Source organism: Chlorocebus sabaeus, chromosome 18 (genome assembly GCF_047675955.1).
Source record: "Chlorocebus sabaeus isolate Y175 chromosome 18, mChlSab1.0.hap1, whole genome shotgun sequence".
In the NCBI taxonomy this organism is placed as follows: domain Eukaryota; kingdom Metazoa; phylum Chordata; class Mammalia; order Primates; family Cercopithecidae; genus Chlorocebus; species Chlorocebus sabaeus.
Window position 1 is genome coordinate 58,545,496 of NC_132921.1, and position 27,070 is coordinate 58,572,565.

Genomic DNA, 27,070 nt, shown 5'->3' on the forward strand with positions numbered 1-27,070 from the left:
TGGGATTACAGGCGAAAGCCATTGCACCCAGCCCAATAAGCATGATTTTTAGAAATTATTTCTCCTTTCTAATCTTGAAACCTGAAGCCTGCATTAAGAAATTGCTTTACGGCTAGGCGCCGTGGCTTATGCCTGTAATTCCAGCACTTTGAGAGGCCAAGACGGGTGGCTCACCTGAGGTCAGGAGTTCAAGACCAGCCTGGCTAACATGGTGAAACCCCATCTTTACTAAAAACACAAAAATTAGCTGGGTGCGGTGGCGGGTGCCTGTAATCCCAGCTACTTGGAAGGTGGAAGGCTGAGGCAGGAGAATCGCTTGAACCTGAGAGGCAGAGGTTGCAGTGAGCCAAGATCTCGCCACAGCACTCCAGCCTGGGTGATAGAGCGAGACTCCGTCTCAAAAAAAATAAAAAATAAAAATAAATTGCTTTACAAGAAGTAAAACTTTTCATGTGGTATTTCTGTTGAAGGTAGATAATTTTACAGAAACATTATCTTTCAAAATCAATACGGGAGTGTTCATAGCAGCATAATTCCTAACAGTTAAAAAGGAGAGGCTGAGTTTGGTGGCTCATGCCTATAATCTCGACACTTTGGGAGGCCAAGGCAGGAAGATTGCTTGAGGCCAGGAGTCCAAGATCAGCCTGGGAAACATAGCAAGACCCTGTCTCTACAAAACTTGAAAAAAAAAAAAAAAAATAGCTGGGCACAGTGGCATGGGCCTGTCGTAGTCCCAGCACTTTGGGAGGCTGAGCTTGGAAGATCTCTTGAGCCAAGAGTTTGAGGCTGCAGTGACTATGATTATGCCACTGCACTCCAGCCTGGGCAACAGCATGAAACCCTGTCTCTACCGAAAATAAATAAAAATAAATAAAAAGTAGAAATAACTCAAATATTCATTAGTTAATTAAGAAACATGTGGTATATTCATGCAATGGAGTATTATTCAGAAATCAAGAGAATGAAGTACTGATACACGCCAAAACATAAAAGAACCTTGAGAACTTGCTGACTGAAAGAAGCCAGACACAAAAAGCCACGTATTGTTTGATTTATTTATAGAAATGTCCAGAGTAGGCAAATCCATAGAGACTGAAAGTAGATTAGTGGTTACTAGGGGATTACGAGGAGGGGAAATAGGCAGTGATTATTAACAGATATGGGGTTTCTTTCTGGAGTGATGAAATGTTCTGAAATTAGATAGTGATGATGTACAACTCTATGAATATACTCAAAGCCACAGAATTGTGTACTTTTAGCAGGGTGAAGTTTATGGTATGTGAATTACATCTCAATAAAGCTGTTATTTTTTTAAAAAATAATCTGGGCATGAGGATTTTTCTCTAAGTATTTCATCTGAGATGACTTGTGTGATGGTGATAGCCATATAATGGCGCAATAAGGAAACGACCGACTGCTGAGCGGAAAGTGGAACTGGGGTGATTTGGGAGCGTGATTCATGGCTGTGTTCACTTTGTTCTTTGCTCTCACCCTTGTGGCGCTGCTGGTCCAAACATACTCTGTGCAGCCATTAAAAAATAAAAGTATCATGCTTAAAGTGAGTACTTTACTCCTCTGACTTTTTAGTAGTTAGTTGTCAAATTGGCCGAAGTGCTGTCTTAGCCAGGAATATTTTCAGTAAAACATCTTTATTCAGGAAAAAGTATTGAAAAACAAATAGCATTGCTCTAGGTGCAGGGAGTGTAGCAGTGAACAAGGACCAAATCCCTTTTTTCATCCAAGAGGAGCAAACAATACAGACATTTAGAAGTGCTATGAAAATTAGTAAGGTAAGGGATGAGAGATTGGGAGTGGATAATGCTACTTTAGACAGTGAGTGAGGAAACCTTCTCTGAGGAAGATGCTTGCATTAAAAAAATATATATATCTACATCTCCTTTATCAATTTCCTTTTTTTTTTTGAGATGGAGTCTCGCTTTGTTGCGCAGGCTGGAGTGCAACGGGACAATCTTAGCTCCTTGCAACCTCCGCCTCCTGGGCTCAAGCAATTCTTCTACCTCAGCCTCCCAAATAGCTGGCACTATAGGTTTATGCCACTACGCCCGGCTGATTTTTGTATTTTTAATAAAGATGAGGTTTCGCCATGTTGGCCAGGCTGGTCTTGAACTCCTGGTATCAAGTGATTCGCCCACCTCGGCCTCTCAAAGTGCTGGGATTACAGGCGTGAGCCACTGTGCCTGGTCTTTCAACTTCCTTAACACCTAATTAATCTGACCCTTTCTAGTCTGAGTCTTGGCTCTCCCAGTTAACTGAATTTTTTCCCAAAGGTCGGCAGTGGTTTACAAACTTTAAGAGTTTCTGTTTTCTTACTTTTCCATAGCTACACTTTAACGAGGCTGACTACTTCTCTGGGAGGAGGCATGCCACAGTTTATTTCTCTGGCTGCTTTTATGATTCCTGCTTTTTTTTCCTTACCTTTCATTATAGGTGTTCTTTTGATTTTTTTTTTTTTTTTAAACATTCTTCTCAGCTAGGTGCAGTGGCTCATGCCTGTAGTCCCAGCATTATGGGAGGCCGAGGTGGGCAGATCACTTGAGCTCAGGGGTTCGAGACCAGCCTGGGCAACGTGGCAAAACCCTGTCTCTACAAAAAAAATGCAAAAATTAACCAGGCATGGTGGCACACACCTGTAGTCCCAGCTACTCGGGAGGCTGAGGTGCGAGGATCACTTGAGCCCAGGAAGTCAAGGCTGCCATAAGCCGAGGTCGTGCCACTGTATTCTAGCCTGGGTGACAAAGTTAGATCCTGTCTCCCCCAAAGAAAACAAAAGCAAAAACAAAAAGACAAAAATTCTCCCACATTCTCTCTTCTCTTGAAACTTTCCCCCTCAACAAACCAATCTACTCTAGGGCTTTATTTTCTCCTCCTGGGGTTCACTGGACGTCGGCACTTTGACCTCAGGCTCTGCTCTAGGCATCCAGGTCCTCTGCTCTGCTGCATGCTGGGCGTTCCTAGCTGCCCCTCGGGCATCTGAAACTTCATGCACCTAAAATGGGCCTCATCTTCCTCCAGCACCTGCTCCCTACACAATATTTGAGTTGGTTTTTGAATAGTTTTCATTGAAAATCCTCCTTTCTGCTATCTCCACTGGACAACATACCCATTGTGTTTAACCTAGACTGCTTATTTTATTTTATCTTTTTTTGAGACAGAATCTTGCTCTGTCACCCAGGCTGGAGTGCAGTGGCACAATCTCCGCTCACTGCAACCTCTGCCTCCTGGGTTCAAGGGATTCTTGTGCCTCAGTCTCCTGAGTAGCTGCTGGGACTACCAGCATATGCCACCATGCCCGGCTAATTTCTGTATTTTTGGTAGAGACCACGCTTCACCATGTTGGCCAGGCTGGTCTCGAACTCCTGGCCTCAAGTGATCCGTCTGCCTTGGCCTCCCAAAGTGCTGGGATTACCTTTGTGGACTTATTGACCATTTGTACATCTTCTTTGGAGAAATGTCTATTCAAGTCCTTTGCCCATTTTTTAATCTGGTTATTTGTTTTGTTTTTGAGTTTTAGACATTCTCTACATATTCTGTATATAAATCCCTTGTCAGATACATGATTTGCAAGTATTTTTTCCTGTTCTCTGGGTTTCCTTTTTGTCTCTTGTTAGGGCCCTTTGATGTACAAAGTTTCAAAGTTTGATGAGGTTTTTCATTTTTTGCCTGTGCTTTTGGTGTCGTATCCAAGAAATCATTGCTAAATCAGGTCTTATGAAGCTTTCTTAGTATTTTTTCTTCTAATAATTTTAATAGTTTTAGTTTTGCCATATTTGACCTATATCGAGTTAGTTTTTGTATATGGTATAAGGTATGTGTTTAACTTCATTCTCCTGCATGTGGATATTCAGTTTTCCCAGTACCATGTTTTGAAAAGACTATCTTTTCTGCATTGAACTGTCTTGGCACTTATGTCAAAAATCATTTGACCATATATCTGAGAGTTTATTTCTGGGCTCTCTATTCTGTTCTGTTGGTCTGTGTGACTGTCTTTATGCCAGTACCATGTTGTTTGGATTATGGTGGCTCTGTAGTTAGTTTTGAAGTCAAGATGTATCTCTAACTTTGTTCTTTTAAATATTATTTTGGCTTTTTGGGGTCCTTTGAAATTCCACATGAATTTTAGGATGGGATTTTCTGTCTCTGTAAAAATGTCGTTAGTATTTGATAGGGATTGCATTGAATCTGTAGATAGCTTTGGGTAGTATTCTCCTCTTAACAATATTAAGTCTTTCCATCCATGATCACAGGATGTTTTCCCATTTATTTATGTCATTTTAAATTTCTTTCAGCAGTGTTTTGTGCTGAGTCTTTTGTATATAAGCCTTTTGTCTTCATGGTTAAGTTTATTCCTAAGCATTTTATTCTTTTTGATGCTACTATAAATAGAATTGTTTCCCGTTTTGGATTGTTCATTGTTGTCTTTGCCCATTTGTAATTGGGTTGTCTTTTTATTGTTGAGATGTAAATGTTCTTTATATATTCTGGATACAAGTCAAGAGACTTGTATTTGTAAATTTTTTTCTCATTCTGTGGGTTGCTCTACTTTCTTTAATTAATATGAACTATTTAGGTAAAGCATGAAAATGTGAATCCCAAAATGTAACCTTTAAGATGACAGAAAATATTAAGATATTTTATAAGAATTCACTTTATTAAGATATTAGGAGATTTAAAAAAACCATTTTCCTATTTTTAAAATGTGGTAGTACATTTTATAGAATAATACTCAAATATGAAACATGTGTTTGTAAACACCATGTACTATACTGGGAAATGCAGGTATAAAACAATTGTGGCATATAAGTAAAATTATGTTACAAAAACTCAAATTTTGCATAGGGAAATTGATTAAGAAATACACCAAAATGTTTATAGTGGTCATAAAATAGTAAGAATAATAAGTATATGTATTTTTTGCCTGTTTATGTTTTTTAGATTTTATTTAAGCATTTTTTGCTATGAAAACATTCTAAAAGAATGTAGGAAATGTATGTTATGGCCCAAAGGAAAAATGAAATTCCTAGGACAACATAACATGTAGCGACGCAGGATATCACTTCATATTTTACAGGCACTGTCAGTCTAGAAGTTAGAATAGCACTGTTTTTCAGCCTCCCTTGGTGCAAGACTGAAGAGCAAGCATTGCCATCATCCCCTCCCTAGGTGCTGTGTATCTTTTTTTTTTTTTTTTTTTTTTTGAGACGGAGTCTGGCTCTGTCGCCCAGGCTGGAGTGCAGTGGCCGGATCTCAGCTCACTGCAAGCTCCGCCTCCTGGGTTTACGCCATTCTCCTGCCTCAGCCTCCCGAGTAGCTGGGACTACAGGCGCCGCTACCACACCCGGCTAGTTTTTTGTATTTTTTTAGTAGAGACGGGGTTTCACCGTGTTAGCCAGGATGGTCTCGATCTCCTGACCTCGTGATCCGCCCGTCTCGGCCTCCCAAAGTGCTGGGATTACAGGCTTGAGCCACCGCGCCCGGCCGGTGCTGTGTATCTTAAGATAATCAAACATCAAATTTCTAATACTGTCCACAATATCAGAAATTCTGTTCCTCAATTTCTGCTGTCTTGTTAAGTGGTGTAACTGACCCAGTGATACTGGATGTATGTACGTTATCAATTAGTTTGAAATTTCTATAAGACCAGCTAGCCACTTAGAGTAAATAAAAATCTGTAGTGTATTATCTGTTGTTGAATACTGACTCCAGGAGATCGTCATGCTTATCTATTTTTTTTTCTTTTTTTTTTCTTTTTTTTTCGTCATGCTTATCTAATGCTTAATTATAATGCTTCATTGTAAACCATTCCTCCAATAATGGTGTATCCTATCAGTCAATAATGGTGTATCACTTTAGAAAATAATGCTTTATTTTGTTTAAATATCAAGATTAATTTTTTAAAATCTTGGTCTGTTGGGCAGAAATTATATTTCTCAACAGGCCTTAGAGGAATGATCTTCAGTGAATATACTTCCTTCTCTAATTTAAATAGTGGCTGTGTTTACTAACGCATTTAATTTGACCACACGAATTATTTTGTCAGAACAGCCAGATAGTTTACGTAAAAAATCCATTATAGAAGTTGGCTATGTATCAGTTGTGGATTGGCAATTGTTGGGGCAATTGTCAGGTATTATCACAATTGAATCACTTTTTATAGACATAACGTGATATATTCTCACATGGTATTTTTTTCTATTGTGGAGACTCTGTAGTAGTTAGAAATTTGGAACAGGGTGGTAATGCAATAAAATCTTAGCTTAATAGTTAAAAATCAATTCTCTGGTTTTTAGGAGTTGGTAATGCTTCTCTTAGAATATAATGCTGATACTACTGTTGTTAATGGGAGTGGACAGACAGCAAAAGAAGTTACTCATGCTGAAGAGATCAGAAGCATGCTTGAAGGTAAATATCATGGATGTGAACATAAACAGCATTTACTTTCATTATAACCAAGGTTCAGATTATGACCAAAAATGGCTTCTGAGAAAGAGGACAAAACAGAGGATAACCAGCTGATGGCTCTAATGATAATGTCATCTTGGAGTCATTGATTAAACACACAATTACCTATATGATAGTTTCTTCACTTAAAGCTTTTAAACTCTTAATTTGTACAAAATTATGGCAAGTTTTAAAAATCTGTTTTTCAGGCTGGGTGTGGTGGTTCACGCCTGTAACCCTAGCACTTTAGGAGGCTGAGGCAAGAGGATCACTTGAGGTTAGGAGTTTGAGAGTAGTCTGGGCAACATAGTGAAACCCCTGTCTCTACAAAAAATAATAATAAAAAAATTTAAAATTAGGTGGATACGGTGGTGTGCACCTGTAGTCTCAGCTACTTGGGAGGCTGAGGCAGGAGGATCATTTGAGCCTAGGACCTTGAGGCTGCAATGAACCCTGATTGTGCTACTGTACTTTAGTCCAGGCAACAGAGTGAGACCCCCCCCAAAAAAATTTGTATTTCGGGTCTCAAAAAAAAATCTGTTTTACAAATACTCAACAAAATTAAAAGTAGAAAATTGGAGACATGAGGGAATGTGCCTAATAGGCTGATGAAGTATGACAATGAAGGGATACAGAAGTGCAGGACAGTAAGAGGTGGCAGTGCAAACTGTAAGAGGTGTTGCTTTTGGGAGTCACTTGATGTTGGGAAGATAGCTCTGGATGCCTCAGTTTTCTTTTCGCCCAGGCTGGAGTGCAGTGGTGTGATCTTGGCTCACTGCAACCTCCGCCTCTTGGGTTCAAGCGATTCTCCTGCCTTAGCCTCCCAAGTAACTGGGATTACAGGCACGCACCACCACGCCCGGCTAATTTTTTGTATTTTTAGTAGAGACAAGATTTTACCATGTTGGTCAGGCTGGTCTTGAACTCCTGACCTCAGGTGATCTGCCCACCTTGACCTCCCAAAGTGCTGGGATTACAGGCCTGAGTCACCGCACCTGGCTTGCTATTTATTTATTTATTGAAATGAGGTCTCACTATGTTGCCCAGGCTGGTCTTGAACTCCTGGTCTCGAGCGATCCTCCCATCTCAGCCTCCCAAAGTACTAGGATTACAGGTGTGAGCCACTGTGCCTGGCCTTCTCAGTCTTCTTGAGGACTTCATTGCAGTATAGCAGGCAGCAGTAATTTCTTGATGGCTGAGCTTCATTGTTATGACTGTCAAAGACTAATTTGCATTTAAGAAAACATGAGTCTGCAATAACTCAGGACTTTCTCTAAAGCGGCTTAAAACAAAAACATTTCCATGCTTATATTTGGACACCCTCATACAATAGGATCCTTCTTTGAATGGCCAGGGCTTTCCTATAATTATTTTTTAGTAGTATTTCTAATATTGAGAAGAGAAGATCTTTAATTTTCTACTTAATAAGTAAAGATACTGAATTAGAGTTGCAATTTCACACATACCCTTTCTTTCTTTTGGAATTTGGAGAAAGGCAATATAATTTTGTGCTTAAAGGATGTTGATTTCTTAATTTAAATTTTCAATATTTTTATTTAGGTAAAAACCAAGATCCTGTTGTTTATTACCCCAAAGCTAAAATCTTCTCACTTGTTCTATAGTTTAAAAAACAACACAAAGCCTATTTGTCAGACTTCTTAAGGTCAATGTCTTGTTTCTGCACTCAAAATGAATCCTCTCCTTATCAATGAACAAGCAAATTAGCACATAACATATTCTATCAGACACTGTGTTATATGAATATAGTAACATGTAGAACATATTAGCTGTGGTTCCTGCCCTTTAATAATTTGTGACCAAATAGGGAGGATGAGGTACTGTCTTTAATTATGTCCTGTTATTTTAATTATAACAAGAAGAGAACCCGGAACTGAGGTTTTCCTGACAGACTGGAATGTTAGGTTAGTCTGACAAGTTGACATTTAGTAAGGGCAATTGTAAAGACATGCTCCAAGACATTTCAAAACCAAACTGCACAAGGAAAAGGGCTTAGCTGACTTTACAGGTAATATGATTTGTCAGCTGATGTGGTCTTAGCCTGGGAAATAGAAGTAGAGACTGAATTGAGTGATTCTGCTCTAATGAGAGCACCTTACCCACATATAATATCATTTGTGGATAGAGTGTTAAATGGATCATTGGTAGACTACTGGAAGAACCTTGAGGAACCCACCATAAGTAGACCATAACCATAAATAGATCAGAAACCATGTCACAGGGGCCGGGCACCGTGGCTCATGCCTGTAATCCCAGCACTTTGGGAGGCCGAGGTTGGCAGATCACTTGAGGTCAGAAATTCGAGACCAGCCTGCCCAACATGGTGAAGCCCAATCTCTAACAAAAATACAAAAATTAGCTGGGCATGGTGGTGGACACCTGTAATCCCAGCGGCTTAGGAGGCTGAGGCAGAAGAATCACTTGAACCTGGGAGGCAGAAGTTGCAGTGAGCTGATCGCGCCACTGCACGCCAACCTGGGAGGGCCAGGTGCAGTGGCTCACGCCTGTAATCCCAGCACTTTGGGAGGCTGAGGTGGGTGGATCATGAGATCACGAGTGCAAGACCACCCTGGCCAAGATAGTGAAACCCTGTCTCTACTAAAAATACAAAAATTAGCTGGGCACAGTGGCAGGCACCTGTAGTCCCAGCTACTCAGGAGGGTGAGGCAGGAGAATTGCTTGACCCCAGGAGGCGGAGGTTGCAGTGAGCTGAGATTGTGCCATTGGGGTCCAGCCTGGGCGACACAGTGAGACTCTGTCTCAAAAAAACAAACAAAAAAGAAACCACGTCATAGGATAATGCATGGAGAGACAGGAAATGTTTTACCCTAGAAAGAAAGACATAGGCAGGCACAATGAAATTATACTCAAGTACCTGAGAGCTGTTGCTTGGGAGAAGGGATGATCTTATTTGTGGCCAAACCAGGGCTGGTTGATTGCCCAGCTGATGGAGTAGCAGGGAGTTCATCTTTGGGTCCAACAAATAGGAATAATGGCTTGGATGGCCTTGAAAGATACATGATTGGAGGTATTCAGCACAGGAGAGACTTGTTAGGCACTATTACTAATGCCGCCTTCTTCTACATCTTGTCTTTTTATTTTGAAAAATTTCGGCCAGGTGTGGTGGCTCACGCCTGTAATCCCAGCACTTTGGGAGGCTGAGGCGGGCAGATCACGAGGTCAGGAGATTGAGACTATCCTGGCTAACACAGTGAAACCCCATCTCTACTAAAAATACACACACACACACACACACACACACACACAAAATTAGCCAGGCATGGTGGCACACGCCTGTAGTCCCAGCTACTCGGGAGGCTGAGGCAGGAGAATTGCTTGAACCCGAGAGGCAGAGGTTGCAGTGAGCCAAGATCACGCCACTGTGGTCCAGCCTGGCCAACAGTGAAACTGTCTCAGAAAACAAAAGAAAAGAAAACAAAAATGTCTAACCTATGGGAAAGTTTCAAGAATACTATAGTAAACATTTGTATGTCCTTCACTCAAATTCACCAATTATTAACATTTTGCCACATCTGGTTTAGACTGTTAAATATTTTGTTATTTATTTACTTTTAATTTTTTTGTTGAACTATTTGAGAGTAACTTGCAAACATAGTGATACTTAACCCCTAAATACTTCAGTGTCTCTCTTTCTTTTTTTTGAGACGGAGTCTCACTCTGTCACCCAGACTGGAGTGCAGTGGTGCAATCTTGGCTCACTGCAAGCTCCGCCTCCTGGGTTCACACCATTCTCCTGCCTTAGTCTCCCAAGTAGCTGGGACTACAGGCGCCTGCCACCAGGCCCAGCTAATTTTTTTTGTATTGTTTTTTTTCAGTAGAGATGGGGTTTCACTGTGTTAGCCAGGATGGTCAAGATCTCCTGACCTCGTGATCCTCCCGCCTCGGCTTCCCAAAGTGCTGGGATTACAGGCATGAGCCACTGTACCCGGCCTTCAGTATCTCTTAAGAACAAGGATTATTTTCTTACATAATCACAATATAGTGCTCAATTTCAGGAAAATTAACATTAACATAATATTGTATAATATATATTTTTATATTCAGATTTAGCCTGTTGTCCAAATAATGTCTTTTGTAGCATTTTCCCCGCCAATCTAGGATCTAATCCAGAATCTCACATTGCATTTAATTGTGACATCATCTCTTTCATCTCCTTTTATCTGAAACAACTCCTCAGCCCTTATCTTTTTTTTTTTTTTTTTGAGACGGAGTCTCGCTCTGTCGCCCAGGCTGGAGTGTAGTGGCCGGATCTCAGCTCACTGCAAGCTCCGCCTCCCGGGTTTACGCCATTCTCCTGCCTCAGCCTCCCGAGTAGCTGGGACTACAGGCGCCCGCCACCTCGTCCGGCTAGTTTTTTGTATTTTTTAGTAGAGACGGGGTTTCACTGTGTTAGCCAGGATGGTTTCGATCTCCTGACCTCGTGATCCGCCTGTCTCGGCCTCCCAAAGTGCTGGGATTACAGGCTTGAGCCACCGCGCCCGGCCTCAGCCCTTATCTTGATACTGACTTTTTTTTTTTTTTTTTTTTTTGAGACAGAGTTTTACTCTGTCACCCAGGCTGGAGTGCAGTGGTGTGATCACAGCTCACTGAAGCCTTGAATTCATGGGCTCAAGTGATCCTCCTGCCTCAGCCTCCCATTAGTTAGGACTATAGGTATGCACCACCATGCCTGGCTTATGTTATGTTTTTACTTTATTTTATTTCATTTTATTTTATATTTTATATTTTATATTTTATTTTATATTTTATCTTGTCTTATTTTATTTTATTATTTAATTTAACTTAATTAATTTTATTTTTTAAATTTATTTTATTTATTTTATTTTTTATTTTATTTATTGTATTGTATTTTATTTTTTATTATTTTATTTTATTTATTTTTATTTTATTTTATTTTATTTATTTTATTATTTTTTTAATTTAATTTTTTTTATTTTTATTTGAGACAAGGCCTCAATATATTGCCCAGGCTGGTCTGGAGCTCCTGGCCTCAAGTAATTCTCTTAATTTGACCTCCTAGAGTATTGGGGTTAACAGGTGTGAGCCTTGCCACCTGGCCGATATTGACCTTATTGAAGAGGAAAGCGGTTGTGGAATTATTTGTAGAATGGCCCTTGATTTTGGTTTTTCTCTTGTGATTAGATTCAGGATATGTATTTCTGTCAGAAACATTATGTAGGTGAGTTTATATCCCATGCCAGTGCATCCCATTAGGAGGCACATAATGTCACTTTGTTTCATTATCAGTGATGTTAACTCTGATCACTTTGTGGTCCACTGTAAAGACATCTTTTCCCTTGGTAATTAATAAATGACCTACAGGGAGAAAAATTGAGACAATGTAAATACCCTATTTACCAATAAACTTCTACTCAGTGGTTTTAGCATTCATTGATAATATTTGCCCTAATCTTTGGTTAGTGGTTGCAAAGTAATGATTTGCTATCAAGAATGAAAGATATTTTCCAGGTGCTCTCCCGCATTTCAAGGGTACTACTATTCAGCCTGTTCTCTGCATGTATGTAAGCATCAGTCAGGACAGAGGTAGACTTTGTGACTTATAAGATCCTTCCTTACTTGATTCTGATGGAAAAGAAAGACAGTTTAGAGTGATACTAAATTTAAATCTTATAGGACAAATATTTTTTGGATCTGTAGCATTTGCTTTAATATTGAGATATAAAGTATATGCAGAAAAGTTCACATCATGAATGTATAGCTCCTTTAGAACTGTTTCTGTGGAGTACATCTCTGTAAACAGCATCCACATCTACAAGTAGAACATTGTGAGCATTCTAGAAGCCTGACCACCCAGACTAGAATATTTGCTTTTCATTGATATAATCAGCAGTTTTGTTTCAGTGTTCTGAAAGAATACAGGACAGGAACATAATCTAAGAACATATATAGTATTTTCAACTCCAAATTCCTGCCATTTTCCTTCACTTATGAGCCTAGACAACCTAGAAAGAAACAATAGGGTATCTTTTCTTTTCCTTCCCTAAAACCTGGGACAAATAGTCAGCATTATTTGAATATTCCATGCATATTTATTGACCAACTATGCATTGTGCCAGACTCTGTCATAAATGCTTTGGTTACACAGATAAGAACAAGTACCTGGCCAGGCGGGGTGGCTCACGCCTGTAATCCCAGTACTTTGGGAGGCCAAGGCAGGTGGATCACGAGGTCAGGAGATCGAGACCATCCTGGCTAACATGGTGAAAGCCCCTCTCTACTAAAAATACAAAAAGAAAAAAAAAAAATAGCTGGGTGTGGTGGCAGGTGCCTGTAGTCCCAGCTACTCAGGAGGCTGAGGCAGGAGAATGGCGTGAACCCGGGAGGCGGAGCCTGCAGTGAGCCGAGATAGCGCCACTGCACTCCAGCCTGGGCGACAGAGCGAGACTCCATCTCAAAAAACAAAAAAACAAAACAAAACCATACACAAAAAGACCAAGTACCTGGCTTCAAGATTACAGAGGGATAAATTACAGGTCAGGGTGATACATGCAGTGGCGGAGGGATGTACGAGAGGTATAGAAGATGCCACTGTTCTCAAAGAGTTCCTAGTTCAGCCGCCGTAGAACCAGTGGGAGGAAAGATCGAAGATAGTGCATCCCAGCCGCAGAAGCCATGCACAGTCTACGGAGAGGCTTGGCCCAGCAGAAGCCGTGGGCAGTCTACGGAGAGGCTTGGCCCAGCAGAAGCCGTGGGCAGTCTACGGAGAGGCTTGGCCCAGCAGAAGCCGTGCGCAGTCTACGGAGAGGCTTGGCCCAGCAGAAGCCGTGCGCAGTCTACGGAGAGGCTTGGCCCAGCAGAAGCCGTGCGCAGTCTACGGAGAGGCTTGGCCCAGCAGAAGCCGTGCGCAGTCTACGGAGAGGCTTGGCCCAGGAGAAGCCGTGCGCAGTCTACGGAGAGGCTTGGCCCAGCAGAAGCCTTGGACAGTCTACAGAGAGACTTGGCTGTCTTCTGAGGTAGAGTCTGGGTGTGGAAATAAAAATGTGGGAAAAGAAGATGATGGTATATAGCAATGTTAGTCATTTCTTAAGACAAAGGTAAACTAGTTTCAGCAATTCCTGGATTCAATATATGTGTTCCCTGTAGTTTAAATGCAATGGTACGTGTAGACTCTTAAACAGCATTTAGCACATAGTGATTACTGTTAACAAATGTTCATCTCTTTCCCTAGTCACCTGGCTCCCCCACCTGCTTCTCTATCCATGACTTGACTTTAGCCAGGATGACCTGAAAAACCTTTTATAGTTCCTCCTTTGCAGCCTCTGCACAGGACATCGTAGACGTATATTTAGTGGGATCACCAAGCCTTTCTCTGAAAGCACTTCCTTTCTCTAAACCAAAATAGAATTCAGATCTAGCAGAAATTAGATCTTACTTACATATTCCAGACTCTTACACAAGTCAGATTACCAGTTGCTCTTGTGCTGTAAGTATGACTTCAGAGAAAGCGTAGTGATAAGTGCCCGGGCTCTGGAACTAGCCTGCTTGAGTTCAAATCCCAGCTCCTCCACTTCTGGTTGTACAACCTTGGTTAAATTCCTAACCTCTTGTTGCCTCAGTTCCTTGGTCTGTAAAAACCAATATAATAACAACACCTACCTCAGAGTAGTTAACGAGGATTTTATGAGTTAGTATTTTTAAGGAGCTTTGAATAGCACTTGGCATGTAGTAAGTGCTAAAGTATTTGTTAAAGATATAAAAATAGGCAAGGTGGCTCGTGCTTATAATCTCAGTGCTTTGAAAAGTCGATGTAGGAAAATTGCTTGAGGCCAGGAGTTTGAGACCAGTCTGGGCAACATAGTAAGACCCCCGTCTCTACAAAAAATAAAAATATTTGCCAGGTGTGGTGGTGCACACCTGTGGTCCCAGCTACTTGGGAGGCTGAGGCAAGAGAATCGTGTGAGCCCAGGAGTTTGAAGCTGCAATGAGCTATGATTGTGCCACTGCACTCTAGCCTGGGTGATAGGTGACAGGCTTGGTGATCCCACTAAATATACATCTACAGTGTCCTGTGCAGAGGCTGCAAAGGAGGAACTATAAAAGGTTTTTCAGGTCATCCTGGCTAAAGTAAAGTTATGGACAGATGACTTTCTCAACATATATACATATGTACATACATTTTATATTTTTATGTGGCAATTTATAAATAAATTGATATGTCTGCATATATTTATATGATGTGTACATCTATCAGTGCTATTTCTTGTTATTTTTCACATTCTAAGGTTCTGGAAGGTATGAACCCCACTTGTCTACCTTTCCAAGGCAAATATGTAACAGTATTTCAGTACATAAAAGTAATCCATAATTAGTTTTGATGGTGATTGTTAGTGAGTAAAATACTTAAAGACTTCTGAATTAAAAACCCAAGTTCATCCAAACCTGAAATAAATGGAACTCTGTAATCCGACTTGTAAGGTAATAACAATACATTTTAACTGCATTTGAATCACAATCCAAAACATTTTGGTTTTTCTCATCATGATCACTTTATTCTTTATAATGAATTTGTAATTTGATCCTGACTAGCAGTGAATAATAAGTACTTTTCTTTTGCAGCTGTAGAAAGGACTCAACAAAGAAAGCTTGAAGAATTACTTTTAGCAGCAGCAAGAGAAGGCAAAACAACAGAACTCACAGCTCTGGTAAAACAAACAAAAAAACCCCAAAAGACAAAAAGCAGTCTTTCTTTATACTTCAGGAAAATTTTTACTTACTGTTAAGTACATAATTTAGTTGAATTGTGGAACCAAGAACTCCAGAGATCATAATAATAGAACCAAAGTTCTTAAATATCTGAAAACACTCAGCATGGTGATAGTTGAAGCAGGACACATTTTAAATGGTGATATTTTTCTGGATTTCTGATTTATACCCATCCCAATCCCCCTGAAAACCTGATGGATAAGAATCTGATTTTTCATGGTAAATAGTTAACGTAAGGACAACTTATATATATATATAATATACATTTTGTGATTAAGCCAATTGAAACATAATAAATAGGACCCTATAAAGCAATAAGTCTTTCTAGTTTTGATCAGCAGTAGTTTCTGGGAGGAATGCTACACTTCTGGAAGGTACTATGCAAAGAAGGGGCAATATTTTGGAATACTTATACCACATTAGACTGAAACGTTTGCCTGTTCCCCCCGCTTAGAAGACCTACTTTTGAGTTTCCATTCCTTCACAGTCTCATTAAACATGAAACTCTAAATTTGTTCTGAATTCATGACTGAAGCACTGCCATTTACTTTAAAGTTATTTCAGCTCATTTGAAAAGGCCTCTTTGGTTTCTAAGTATAGCGCCTAAAGCAGTTTTTAAATTTTGTGAAATGGAGGCTATATAAAGAAGCTTCTAAAGCAATAAGTTGGGAACAACAAATTCAGTAGAACCTTGACATTTACACATTTAACATTTATGGTTTTCACTCCTCTGAAAGACTGGCTGACTGATTCTGCTGTCACAAGTGTGAATTGCAAGGCTGGTAGGGGCAAGTAAATCATTGTGAAATCTTAGTGTCTGAGGTGTGCGAGATGGCGCTGGCACAGTGCAGAGTGTCTGTTGTCAGAGGGGTGTGAGACCTGGACACAGACCTGAGAGCTATCTCAGGGCATCTCAGAATAAGCATAGGAGTGGCAGGGTTGGCTGGTTTAGTGAGCAAGAAACCACTAACAGCCTAGATGCCAAGGAGCTTGGCTATTCTTCAGGCTCTGCTGATACACCTTCCTGTGAATTATGAGAGAAAGTCTATCTTTGATATATAATTCTGCATTGCATTTTTTTAATTGTTAGCTCAACAGGCCCAATCCTCCTGATGTTAACTGTTCGGATCAGTTAGGAAATACACCCTTGCATTGTGCAGCTTACCGGGCCCATAAACAATGTGCCTTAAAGCTTCTAAGAAGTGGAGCAGACCCTAATCTGAAGAACAAAAATGGTAAGCATGTTGGTGAAAACCACTGTTGGCCATTTTGAAACTATAAAATGAAGTCAATGCTATATAAAATTGTTTTGTTTCAGTATCCGGCCTTGTTAAACTGTATGGTTTGTTAAATCTGTATTCTATAAAGTTGCCACCAGCACTGAATTAGGGAACACTGAACTATTGTTCCTAGAGGAAAATACAGGATTAGGTTCCTGCAAGCCTCAGGTCTCAACATTTTCATGAATTGATCATCATGAAACCTTATGGGTTTTTTTTTGTTTGTTTTGTTTTTTTGCTGTTTCTATTTAATACATATTGTTGACTCATTCACATTGAACTCATAGCCAACAGCATCATAGCTCACACTTGAGTAAAGTTTTCTTCATAAGGCACATCACAGCCTTTTCCACTGAGGTACATTAGACTGCACTTCAGCACAATGCTTGGGGCCTTTTTTTTGTTTGTTTTTGAGACAGAGTTTCTCTCTGTCGCCCAGGCTGAAGTGCAGTGGCACCATCTCAGCTCACTGTAACCTCCTCCTCCTGGGTTCAAGTGATTCTCCTGCCTCAGCCTCCCGAGTAGCTGGGACTGCAGCTATGTACCTGTAGTACACCATGCCTGGCTGATTTTTTTGTATTTTTAGTAGAGATGGGGTTTCACCATGTTGGCCACGCTGGTCTCCAACTCCTGACCTCAAATGATCTGCCCGCCTCAGCCTCCCAAAGTGCTGGGATTACAGGTGTGAGCTACTGTGCCTGGCCACTTGGCACCATGCCTGGCCATTTTAAACAGCAAAGTCACCAACAAAAGCACAAAGGGTGGAAAGTGTGACCCTAAATAGACCATGACGAGGACATTTGTTTATAGTAGGAGAGCTTCTAGAATGAAACAAGAAGGCCAGGCATCACCTTCTTCTACCTTAGCTGGGAAAATGAGCACTGGGCAACCCACATTTTCACCACTCTGGGCATGTTTGTGAGTGACTGAGAAACTATGGTGAATATTGACCTTGGGGTTACAAGTGAATTTTAGCAATAGGCAAATATGCAAATATGGAATACATAAATAATGAGGATTGACCGTACGTGTGTGACAATTTGAAAGACAGAATCAGAAGCCAGAAAAGAAGCTGTAAAAGGTGTCTTGGATACTTAAAAGAGGAACATGCCATCAGGGCCTTTTCACATCACTTTTTAGGATGCATCCTGCTGCCTGCTACCAGCCTGGGTTAGGCCTTGTCAGGGGTCCCACAGGACCCTGTGTTCACCTCCATCAGAGCCTAAATCACACTCCATGGTATTTGTTGGCTTATGTTGCTGTCTCCCGTGACACTGAACTCCTAAAGGCAGGCCTCATACTTCATTGTCTGGTTCACCCAGCACCTGGAGTAACGCATCGCACGTAACACGTGGGAAGGGCTGCATGTTTGTTGAAGGTTTGGAGTCATTAGAAATAGTTTCACAGGCTGGATGCGGTGGCTCAAGTCTGTAATCCCAGCACTTTGGGAGGCCGAGGCTGGTGGATCACGAGGTCAAGAGATCAAGACTATCCTAGCCAACATGGTGAAACCCCGTCTCTATAAAAATACAAAAATTAGCCGGGCGTGGTGGCACATGCCTGTAGTCCCAGCTACTGGGGAGGCTGAGGCAGGAGAATTGCTTGAACCCAGGAGGCGGAGGTTGCAGTGAGGCGAGATCACACCATTGCACTCCAGCCTGGCAACAGAGCGAGACTCTGTCTCAAAAAAAACAAAAAAAAACAAAAAAAAGAAATAGTTTCATAAAGGAATAGGTACTTGATACAGATCCTGAAGTCCTAGTAGGATTGAAAAAATGTTTTCATTTCTAGGAGCTGGGTGCCGTGGCTCACGCCTGTAATCCCAGCACTTTGGGAGGCCAAGGCGGGTGGATCACCTGAGGTCAGGAGTTCAAGTGGTGACACGTGGTGGCATGTGCCTGTTGTTCCAGCTACTCAGGAGGCTGAGGCAGGAGAATTGCTTGAACATGGGAGGCAGATGTTGCAGTGAGCTGAGATCGTGCCTTTGCACTCCAGCCTGGGCAACAAGAGTGAAACTCTGTCTCAAAAAAAAAAAAAAAGTGTTTATCTTTAAATACTTTACTTTTTACCTTCATTACCATTATTGTCTTTTTATTTTGAGCCTTTTTGTCTTGATAATAATGGTAGTTAATAACAGTACCATTATAATCTAGTAAGATTTTGATAAGCAGGAGTTCGGGAAAGGGTATTCTGAGCTGAGGGAAGATTATCAGAAAAGGTTAAGGTGAAAAATGCAAGTCAGGTATAGGTGAAATCCCCAGTTTGCTGCATCCAGGGGAGCAGTCAGAGGTCATCCCAAAATGCAGCTTACACTTGTACAGTAGGGCCATTGAAATGGTTGTGGGTGAGAGGTGATTAGGACCTGAACTTTTTTTTTTCAAGGAGTAAGACACATTTATTTCTTAATAATAAAACAAAATTCTTCAAGCAGATATCATGGTTAGTACCAAAAAGCCTCAGGATAAAAAGGTGTCTTAAACTTGGCATAGCCAGGTTACATTTAAGTACTATCATAGACCCGCATAACCAATCAGCATTGAGGAAAATAGTTTTGCCATCACAACAGTTTAAGATAAAAAAAACACATTCAACTTAAAATGTATAATGTTATTATAGGAGCTGTCAAGTCGAGTGCCTTATGTAGAATAACAGTCTAAAAAGTGAGCTTACCACAATAAGATTTAGAAGATGCTTTCCTTGGTGAATTTGAGTTTTGAAGTTTAGAGACTTTTTTATACAAAGATATTTGTGGAAGCAAAGGCGAATATGAACTATATGCTATAGTCATAAATCATTAGCCTTCATCGCAAGGCAGGCCAGTGTACCTATGTTTAATTTTATATATTCAGTTCATATATATTTTATATGTAATTAAAATTAACTGGTATGTTATATCCATGGACAACTCAGTGACTTGATTTGTATTACATAAGGCTAGCAGGGCATACTGTTCTTTTTTTTTTTTTGAACAGAGTTTCACTCTGTCACCCAGGTTGGAGTGCAGTGGCACGATCTTGACTCACTGCCACTTCCGCCTCCTGGGTTCAAGTGATTCTCCTGCCTCAGCCTCCTGAGAATCTGGGATTACAGGCATGCGCCACCACACCCAGCTAATTTTTGTATTTTTAGTAGAGATGAGGTTTTGCCATGTTGGCCAGGATGGTCTCGAATTCCTGACCTCAGGTGACCCGCCCACCTCAGCTTCCCAAAGTGCTAGGATTACAGGTGGGAGCCACTGCGCCCAATCTCTTTTAAAAATTTTTTCCTTAGAGATGGAGTCTCACCCTTTTGCTCAGGCTGGAGTGCAGCGGTGTGATCTTCGCTCACTGCAGCCTCAAACTCTGAGCTCAGGTGACCCTTTTGCCTCAGCCTCCTAAGTAGCTGGGACCACAGATGCCTACCACTATGTCTAGCTAGGACCTGAGCTTTACTGACATCAATAGAAGTGGAAAGGAGAAAGAAAATTGGTTAGAGATCCCCTGCTTGACTGGCTGTTATGCTGTAGACTCTCACTGTCTAATAGAAATGTGACGGGAGTCACATATGTAATTTTAGGTTTCTAGTAGCCGTGTTAAAAGTGAAAAAAGAGGTGAAATTAATTGTAATTATGTGTTTTATTTAAAGTAACATATCCACAATGCCATTTCAACATATAATCGGTAAACAATAATTATCAGTGAGACCTTACATTCCTTTTTTGATACTAAGTCTTTGAAATCTGGTGTGTATTTCTGCGCTTACAGCACATCTCAGTGTGGACTAGCCACGTTTCAAGCACTGGGTGGCTGCATGTGATTACTGTCCACCATATTGGACAGTGTAGCTCTACACATGACAAGCTGTCCCAGAGGCTCTCTGGCTCACTGCGTTGTCCTCACCTTGCACATACTATTCTGTCTGCCAGGAGTGCTCTTGTCTTTCTTGTCCATCTGGTCAACCCTAGTCTTGCTTTAAGAGTTAGCTCAAACTCTGCTTCCCCAGAGACCCTTTCTCTGTATCCCTAAGACCGATACAGGTTCGTGGAGCTGGAGAGAATTCAGAAATCAACCCACGTAAGTACGGTGATTTAATTTTCCACAGAGGTGTGAAGGCAGTCAATGGAAAAGAATAAACTAGGAGTTACAAAAGCAAAAATTGACGTCGAAGTGAGATTTTGGCCAGGTGCAGTGGCTCACACCTGTAATCCCAGCACTTTAGGAGGCTGAGGTGGGCGGATCGCGAGGTCAGGAGATCGAGACCATCCTGGCTCACATGGTGAAACCCTGTCTCTGCTAAAAAAAAAAAAAAAATACAAAACATTAGCTGGGCGTGGTGGCACATGCCTGGTAGTCCCAGCTACTCGGGAGGCTGAGGCAGAAGAATTGCTTAAACCCAGGAGGTGAAGGTTGCAGTGAGGCGTCACTGCACTCCAGCCTGGGCGACAGAGTGAGACTCGATCTCAACAACAACAACAAAAAAAGTGTGATTTCTAGATTTCTAGTGTCTTTACCAGTTTGCCAAAGACTTGAGCAGTTTTTCTGTGTGGCATTTTATGATTTTTCCTTCAAAAATGTAGATTCAGAAGAGTCCAAATGAAATAAGAATTAATATAGTTCCATACAAATACCAGTCTAAATGGAAAAAAGACTTCCCTTGTAAATATTGAAAAGTTACTATTGGTATTCAAAGATATATTTACTCTATAGTTTATATTAGTAACCAAAGTTGAACATTCCTGTTAAAGCTATTAAATTTTTTTTTGACAGAAGTCAGAATGACATCTTCTGAAAGAGAATAATTTTTAAAAATCAGGCCAGGCACGGTAGCTGAAGCCTGTAATCCCAGTACTTTGGGAGGCTGAGGTGGGCGGATCATTTGAGGTCAGGAGTTCAAGACCAGCCTGACCAACATGATGAAACCCTGTCTCTACTCAAATATAAAAATTAGCCGGGTGTGGTGGCAGGTGCCTATGCTTCCAGCTACTTCGGAGGCTGAGGCAGAAGAATCACTTGAACCCAGGAGACAGAGGTTGCAGTAAGCCGAGATCTTGCCACTGCACTCCAGTCTGAGTGACAGAGTGAGACTCCCTCTTAAAAAAAATAAAAAAATCAATCAAAGGCTGGGTGCAGTGGCTCACTCCTGTAATCCCAGCACTTTGGCAGGCCATGGCAGGGGGTAGATCACTTGAGGTCAGGTGTTCGAGGCCAACATGGTAAAACCTTGTCTTTACTAAAAATACAAAATTAGCCGGGCATGGTGGAGCACGCCTGTAATCCCGGTTACTTAGGAGTTTGTGGCAGGAGAATTGCTTGAACCTGGGAGGTGGAGGTTGAAGTGAGCCAAGATTGTGCCACTGCACTCCAGCGTGGGTGACACAGCAAGACTCCGTTTCCAAAAAAAAAAAAAACACCATAAGAGCAACATTTGCATTATAGAAATCTTCAAAAATAGAAAAAAGAAAACAAAACACAAATTACCAAAGCATAGTCACAGTTACTTTGGCATCCTTCTAATCTATTTTCAGGTCTATTTTAGAACATTTTTAAAAAATTGTAGAACGAATGCTTGTTATAGTTGCAATGAGGAAAACAAAAACAGTAGAAAAGTATATAATCACCTCTAACCCAAACATCCAAAGATTTAGTTTTTAGTTGTTAATGTTTTAGTTAACGTTCCGTAGTAACATATTTCTTTTAAAGTTTTAAATAATAGATACTACCTTAAGAATATAAGCAAAATAAAAGTTATATATTACTCATAGACGAATACACAGGCATTTCATGATATTCCAAAGCGGGAAATGGCATTAGGCATCAGATGGCATTGAACTGGGAACCAGAAATCTGTTAGGAACCAAGATGGCTGCCTTGTGTGTGTCTGTCTCTCACTGCATGGTCTGACCACGTCTTCTAGCAGACCAGCTGTTTTATTTTCCAGTATGCATAATGGAAGATGGCTGCCCCGTGACTCCACTTAGGAGATCACAATCTCTCAACCTCAGTGTTACATTTCAGTGGGAGATAATGTGTTAGTACCTGCTTGTGTCAGGCGTCTGTGCCTAGTGTGGCCACTTGGGACTTTAGGGGCAGGACATGTGGTACAGAGATGGCTGCCAGGGCCTCCTCCTGGGAATGTGGATAGGGACAGAGAGGGGTGAATGGATGAGGACTGGCGGACACCTCAGAAAGTGTCTTTTCATTTTAATTGACAGGTTGTAAATAGAGTTGGCCTATTATAGTTCCCCTTTTATGAAGCATCAACAGCTTTTCCACATTGTCCCCAATACTTCATGAGGATATAACATAATTTTTTCACTCAAAAGTCTAGTGATAAGAACAATTCTGTATTTTTTTTTTTTTACAGTGAAAATGTCTTAGTCTGTTTTTTTCTTTTCTTTTTTAAAAAACAAGGGGCTGACTATGGTGGCTCACGCCTGTAATCCCAGCACTTTGGGAGGCCAAGGCAGGAGGATTGCTTGAGCCCAGGAGTTTGTGGGCTGGGCAACATGGCGAGACCCATCTCTGAAAAAAAAATAAAATTAAAATTAAAAAATAAAAGCAAGGATATTTAAAATTTTTAATCAAATTGGTTAATCCATCTCTTTGATTTCTTCTAAGACTTTTGAGATTAGGTAGAGATTTGGTAAATGTTTAATTCTCTTTCCTCCCAGTTTAATCACATTCATTCATTCAGCAATGCTGCGCCTCCACTGTGTGCCAAGAGCCGTCCTCGGTGCTGGAGGCCCAACAGTGAACAGAGCCCAACAGTCTCCATGTTCTTGAGCTCGTATTCTGGTGGGAGGGGATAGACAACAAATAAATGCTATGTGCTGTCAGGCCGTGAGGTGTGGGAAAATAAAATAGGATGAAGGGGCTAGAGAGTGATGGTAGGGTGGGGAGTATCTTAGAAGGGATATAAAGGAAGCGCTCTCTAAGCAACTTTGAGCAAACAGCTGAGCTGAGTGCAGGAGTGAGCCCTGAGGATTTCTGGCAGAAGAGCATTCAAGGAAAACAGCCAGTGTAAAAGCTCTGGAGTAGAAGAACACGTGGCACACTGAGGAAAAGGAAGGCTGCCAGTGTGCCCAGGGCAGGGTGAGCTGGAGAAGAGTGGATAGCATCAGAGCTGCCAGAGGCTCAGGCCTGCAGGGCCTGGCTGGCTGTGAGCAGGAGCTTGGTGGTGTGTGAGTGTGGTTGGAGGGCTTTGAGCAGGAAAGTGAACGTGAGGGTGTGTGTTAGGATGTGGGAGTCTCAACTTGTCAATCCCTTACCTTTATACCCTTTATCAAGTAATCTTTCCTTTTCCATTATTTTGTCATGTCTTTCTCATACATTCTAAGAATTCCTTTTCTTTCTTTCTTTTTTTTTTTTTGAGACACAGTCTTGCTCTGTTGCCCAGGTTGGAGTGCAGTGGCGTGATCTTGGCTCACTGCAGCGTCCACCTCCTGGCTTCAAGCAATTCTCCTGCCTCAGGCTCCCGAATGGCTGAGATTACAGGTGTGCACCACCACGCCCAGCTAATTTTTATATTTTTAGTAGAGATGGGGTTTCACCATGTTGGCCAGGATGGTGTCTCGATCTCTTGACCTCATGATCTGCCCGCCTTGGCCTCCCAAAGTGCTAGGATTACAGGCATGAGCTACCACGCGTGGTCTCTTTTTTTTTTTTTTTAAATAGACAGTCTCACTCTGTCGCCCAGGATGCAGTGCAGTGGTGTGATCTTGGCTCACTGCAACCTCTGCCTCCGAGGTTCAAGCAAAGCTCCCACCTCAGCCTCCTGAGTAGCTGGGACTATAGGCATGCGCCACCGCACCTGGCTAATTTTTGTAATTTTAGTAGAAATGGGGTTTTGTCATGTTTGCTGGGCGGGTCTCGAACTCCTGGCATCAAGCGATCCACCTACCTCAGCCTCCCAAAGTGCTGGGATTACAGGCATGAGCCACGGTGCCTGGCCTCTGTGTATTTTTTATTGTTTTTCATTCACTCATCTGTCTCTTCTTTTGACTGTAGTGCATTAAAAAAAAAAGTTTTTTAGATAGTATTGCACTTTTAATGATTATAATGTTTTAATGTATGAGATTTCCCCTTACCATTTTTAAGGATTTTCTTTGACATCCTTATCTATTTATTCTCCCAGATGGCATTTAAAATAATTTTCTTAGGCTCTTCATTGGGATTTAATTGAAATTACATCCTGTGTAAATTAATTTAAGGAGAATTGGCATCTTTTTTTTAAATTATTTTTTTAAAATTTATTATTATACTTTAAGTTCTAGGGTACATGTGCATAACGTGCAGGTTTGTTACATATGTATACTTGTGCCATGTTGGTGTGCTGCACCCATCAACTCGTCAGCACCCATCAACTCGTCATTTACATCAGGTATAACTCCCAATGCCATCCCTCCCCCCTCCCCCCTCCCCCCTCCCCATGATAGGCCCCGGTGTGTGATGTTCCCCTTCCCGAGTCCAAGTGATCTCATTGTTCAGTTCCCACCTGAGAATTGGCATCTTTATGGAGTTTTCTCATTAAGGGACAAATCTTTGTCATGCAAACTTTTAAATATTACATCATTCCTGTTTTTCACTGTATTTTGTTGTGGTTGGTAAGAGAGGTAGTGTATTTTTTAACTGGTAATGGAACCCATCTAGATTCCATCTAGGAGGCTATTTCATTTAGTTCAAAAGCATTTTATTGAATTCTTACTGTGTGCCAGGCATTTTAGGCATCGAATCCAGAAATGAGGTCTCTGGCCTGGAATTTCATCTAGTTGGCAGGAGCTCAGAATTTATTTTTGGTATTAGGGCAGAATTCTATGAAAGAAATCGTAGTGTTGTCTATCTCTCTGCCTAAAGAAATAATTTCTCCAAAGTGCCCTGTACGTATAATGAAAATAACACAGAATTGGCAGTCCTTTGTAAGACATTTTCCTATGTACTAGGCAGAAAAACTAAATTGAGTATTAACCTTTTGGCTAATGTTTTAATAAGTTTTTTCCCCACTGAAGAAGTAATGTATCACCAGCCCTGGGTTCCCCATCAGCAGCTCTATAAATCTTCCTCCAAAATAAATCTTAAAGCCACATACAAGGCTGGGCGTGGTGGCTCACGCCTGTAATTCCAACACTTTGGGAGGCCGAGGCGGGTTAATCACAAGGTCAGGAGATGGAGACCATCCTGGCTAACACAGTGAAACCCCGTCTCTACTGAAAAAAAAAAAAAAAAAAATTAGCCGGGCGTGGTGTTGGGCGCCTGTAGTCCCAGCTACTCGGGAAGCTGAGGCAGGAGAATGGCGTGAACCCGGGAGGCTCATCTTGCCGAGATGGTGTCACTCACTCCAGCCTGGGCGACAGAGTGAGACTCCGTCTCAAAAAAAAAAAAAAAAGCCACATACTTCTCTCTGTATTAAAATGATCCCCATTTTAACTACTGACCTTCTCGTCCAAACCACCAGTATCCTTTATCTGCACTATTGCCATCTCTTTGTAATTAGCCTCTCTGCATTTCTTTTGCCCATGTTTACAAGCCATATTGCACACAGCAGCCAGAGTGACCTTTTAAAAAAAAACATGGAAATTGTCAAAGCTTAAGAAATCAAATAGCATAATTAATTGATGAACCCATCACCCTCCTCCAGAACTTAGCAATAATGGCCACTCGATACCTCTTCCCACTCCCTGAATTATTGTGAAGCAATTCTAGACATCATGCCATCTCTTTCTTTTTGTTTTTTAAAAATTTATTTTTCTTTTTTTTACCCTGTCAACCCAGCTTTTCCCAATTCTGGGAAGAACTGGAAAGAGAAGGCCTGCCATGCCATTTTATTTGTACATACCCAGTGCTCCTCAACTAACTGTGGGGCCACGTCCCCATAGACCCATTGTAAGTTGAAAATACTTTTAAGGCCAGGTGCAGTAACTCCCACCTGTAATCCCAGCACTCTGGGAGGCTGAGGCTGGTGGATCGCTTGAGCCTAGGAATTTGAGACCAACCTGGTGAAACCCCATTCCTACAAAAAAAACCCCAAAATTAGCCAGGTGTGATGACACGTGCCTGTAGTTCCAGCTACCAGGGAGGCTGAGGTGAGAGGATCACTTGAGCCCAAGAGGTCGAGGCTGTGGTGAGCTGTGATAGTTGAAAAACCATTAAGTCAAACTGTTGTAAGTTAGGGAACATCTGTAGTTCAGTATATTAATAAAAAATAAGGTCACCCTTTAAGAAAAATCACAAGCATGTGATAGTTGCAAAACTCTGTGCACCTATTAAAAACCATTGAATTTGTGCAGTTTAAGGGAATAAATTGTATGGTATGTTAATTTCTATCTCAATAGGGATATTAAAAAACAGCACAATAGCATCATCCTATTAATAATCTAGTAATTTATCAAAATCATGAAACAGCCAAAGTTCATATTTTCCCAGTTATTATTATTATTATTATTATTATTTTTTGAGACAAAGTGTCATTCTTGTCCCCCAGGCTGGAGTGCAATGGCACGATCTCGGCTCACTGCAACTCCGCCTCTCAGGTTCAAGTGATTCTCCTGCCTCAGTCTCCAGAGTAGCTGGGATTACAGGCGCCTGCCACCACGT

General features: G+C 41.2%; 1 protein-coding gene across 2 annotated transcripts in view; it reads left to right on the forward strand.

Annotated features, from left to right (window-relative positions):
• The window catches only part of OSBPL1A (oxysterol binding protein like 1A), a 228,913-nt gene that overhangs the window by 46,380 nt on the left and 155,463 nt on the right, over nucleotides 1-27,070 (forward strand). The window contains exons 5-7 of one of the 2 annotated variants that reach the window (XM_007974412.3): nucleotides 6,309-6,420; nucleotides 15,076-15,161; nucleotides 16,313-16,457. In XM_007974412.3, coding sequence (XP_007972603.3) covers nucleotides 6,309-6,420; nucleotides 15,076-15,161; nucleotides 16,313-16,457 — 343 coding nt within the window. Of the gene's footprint in view, nucleotides 1-6,308; nucleotides 6,421-13,059; nucleotides 13,473-15,075; nucleotides 15,162-16,312; nucleotides 16,458-27,070 lie in introns of those variants that run through there. The other variant, XM_037982433.2, reaches the window with a different exon arrangement.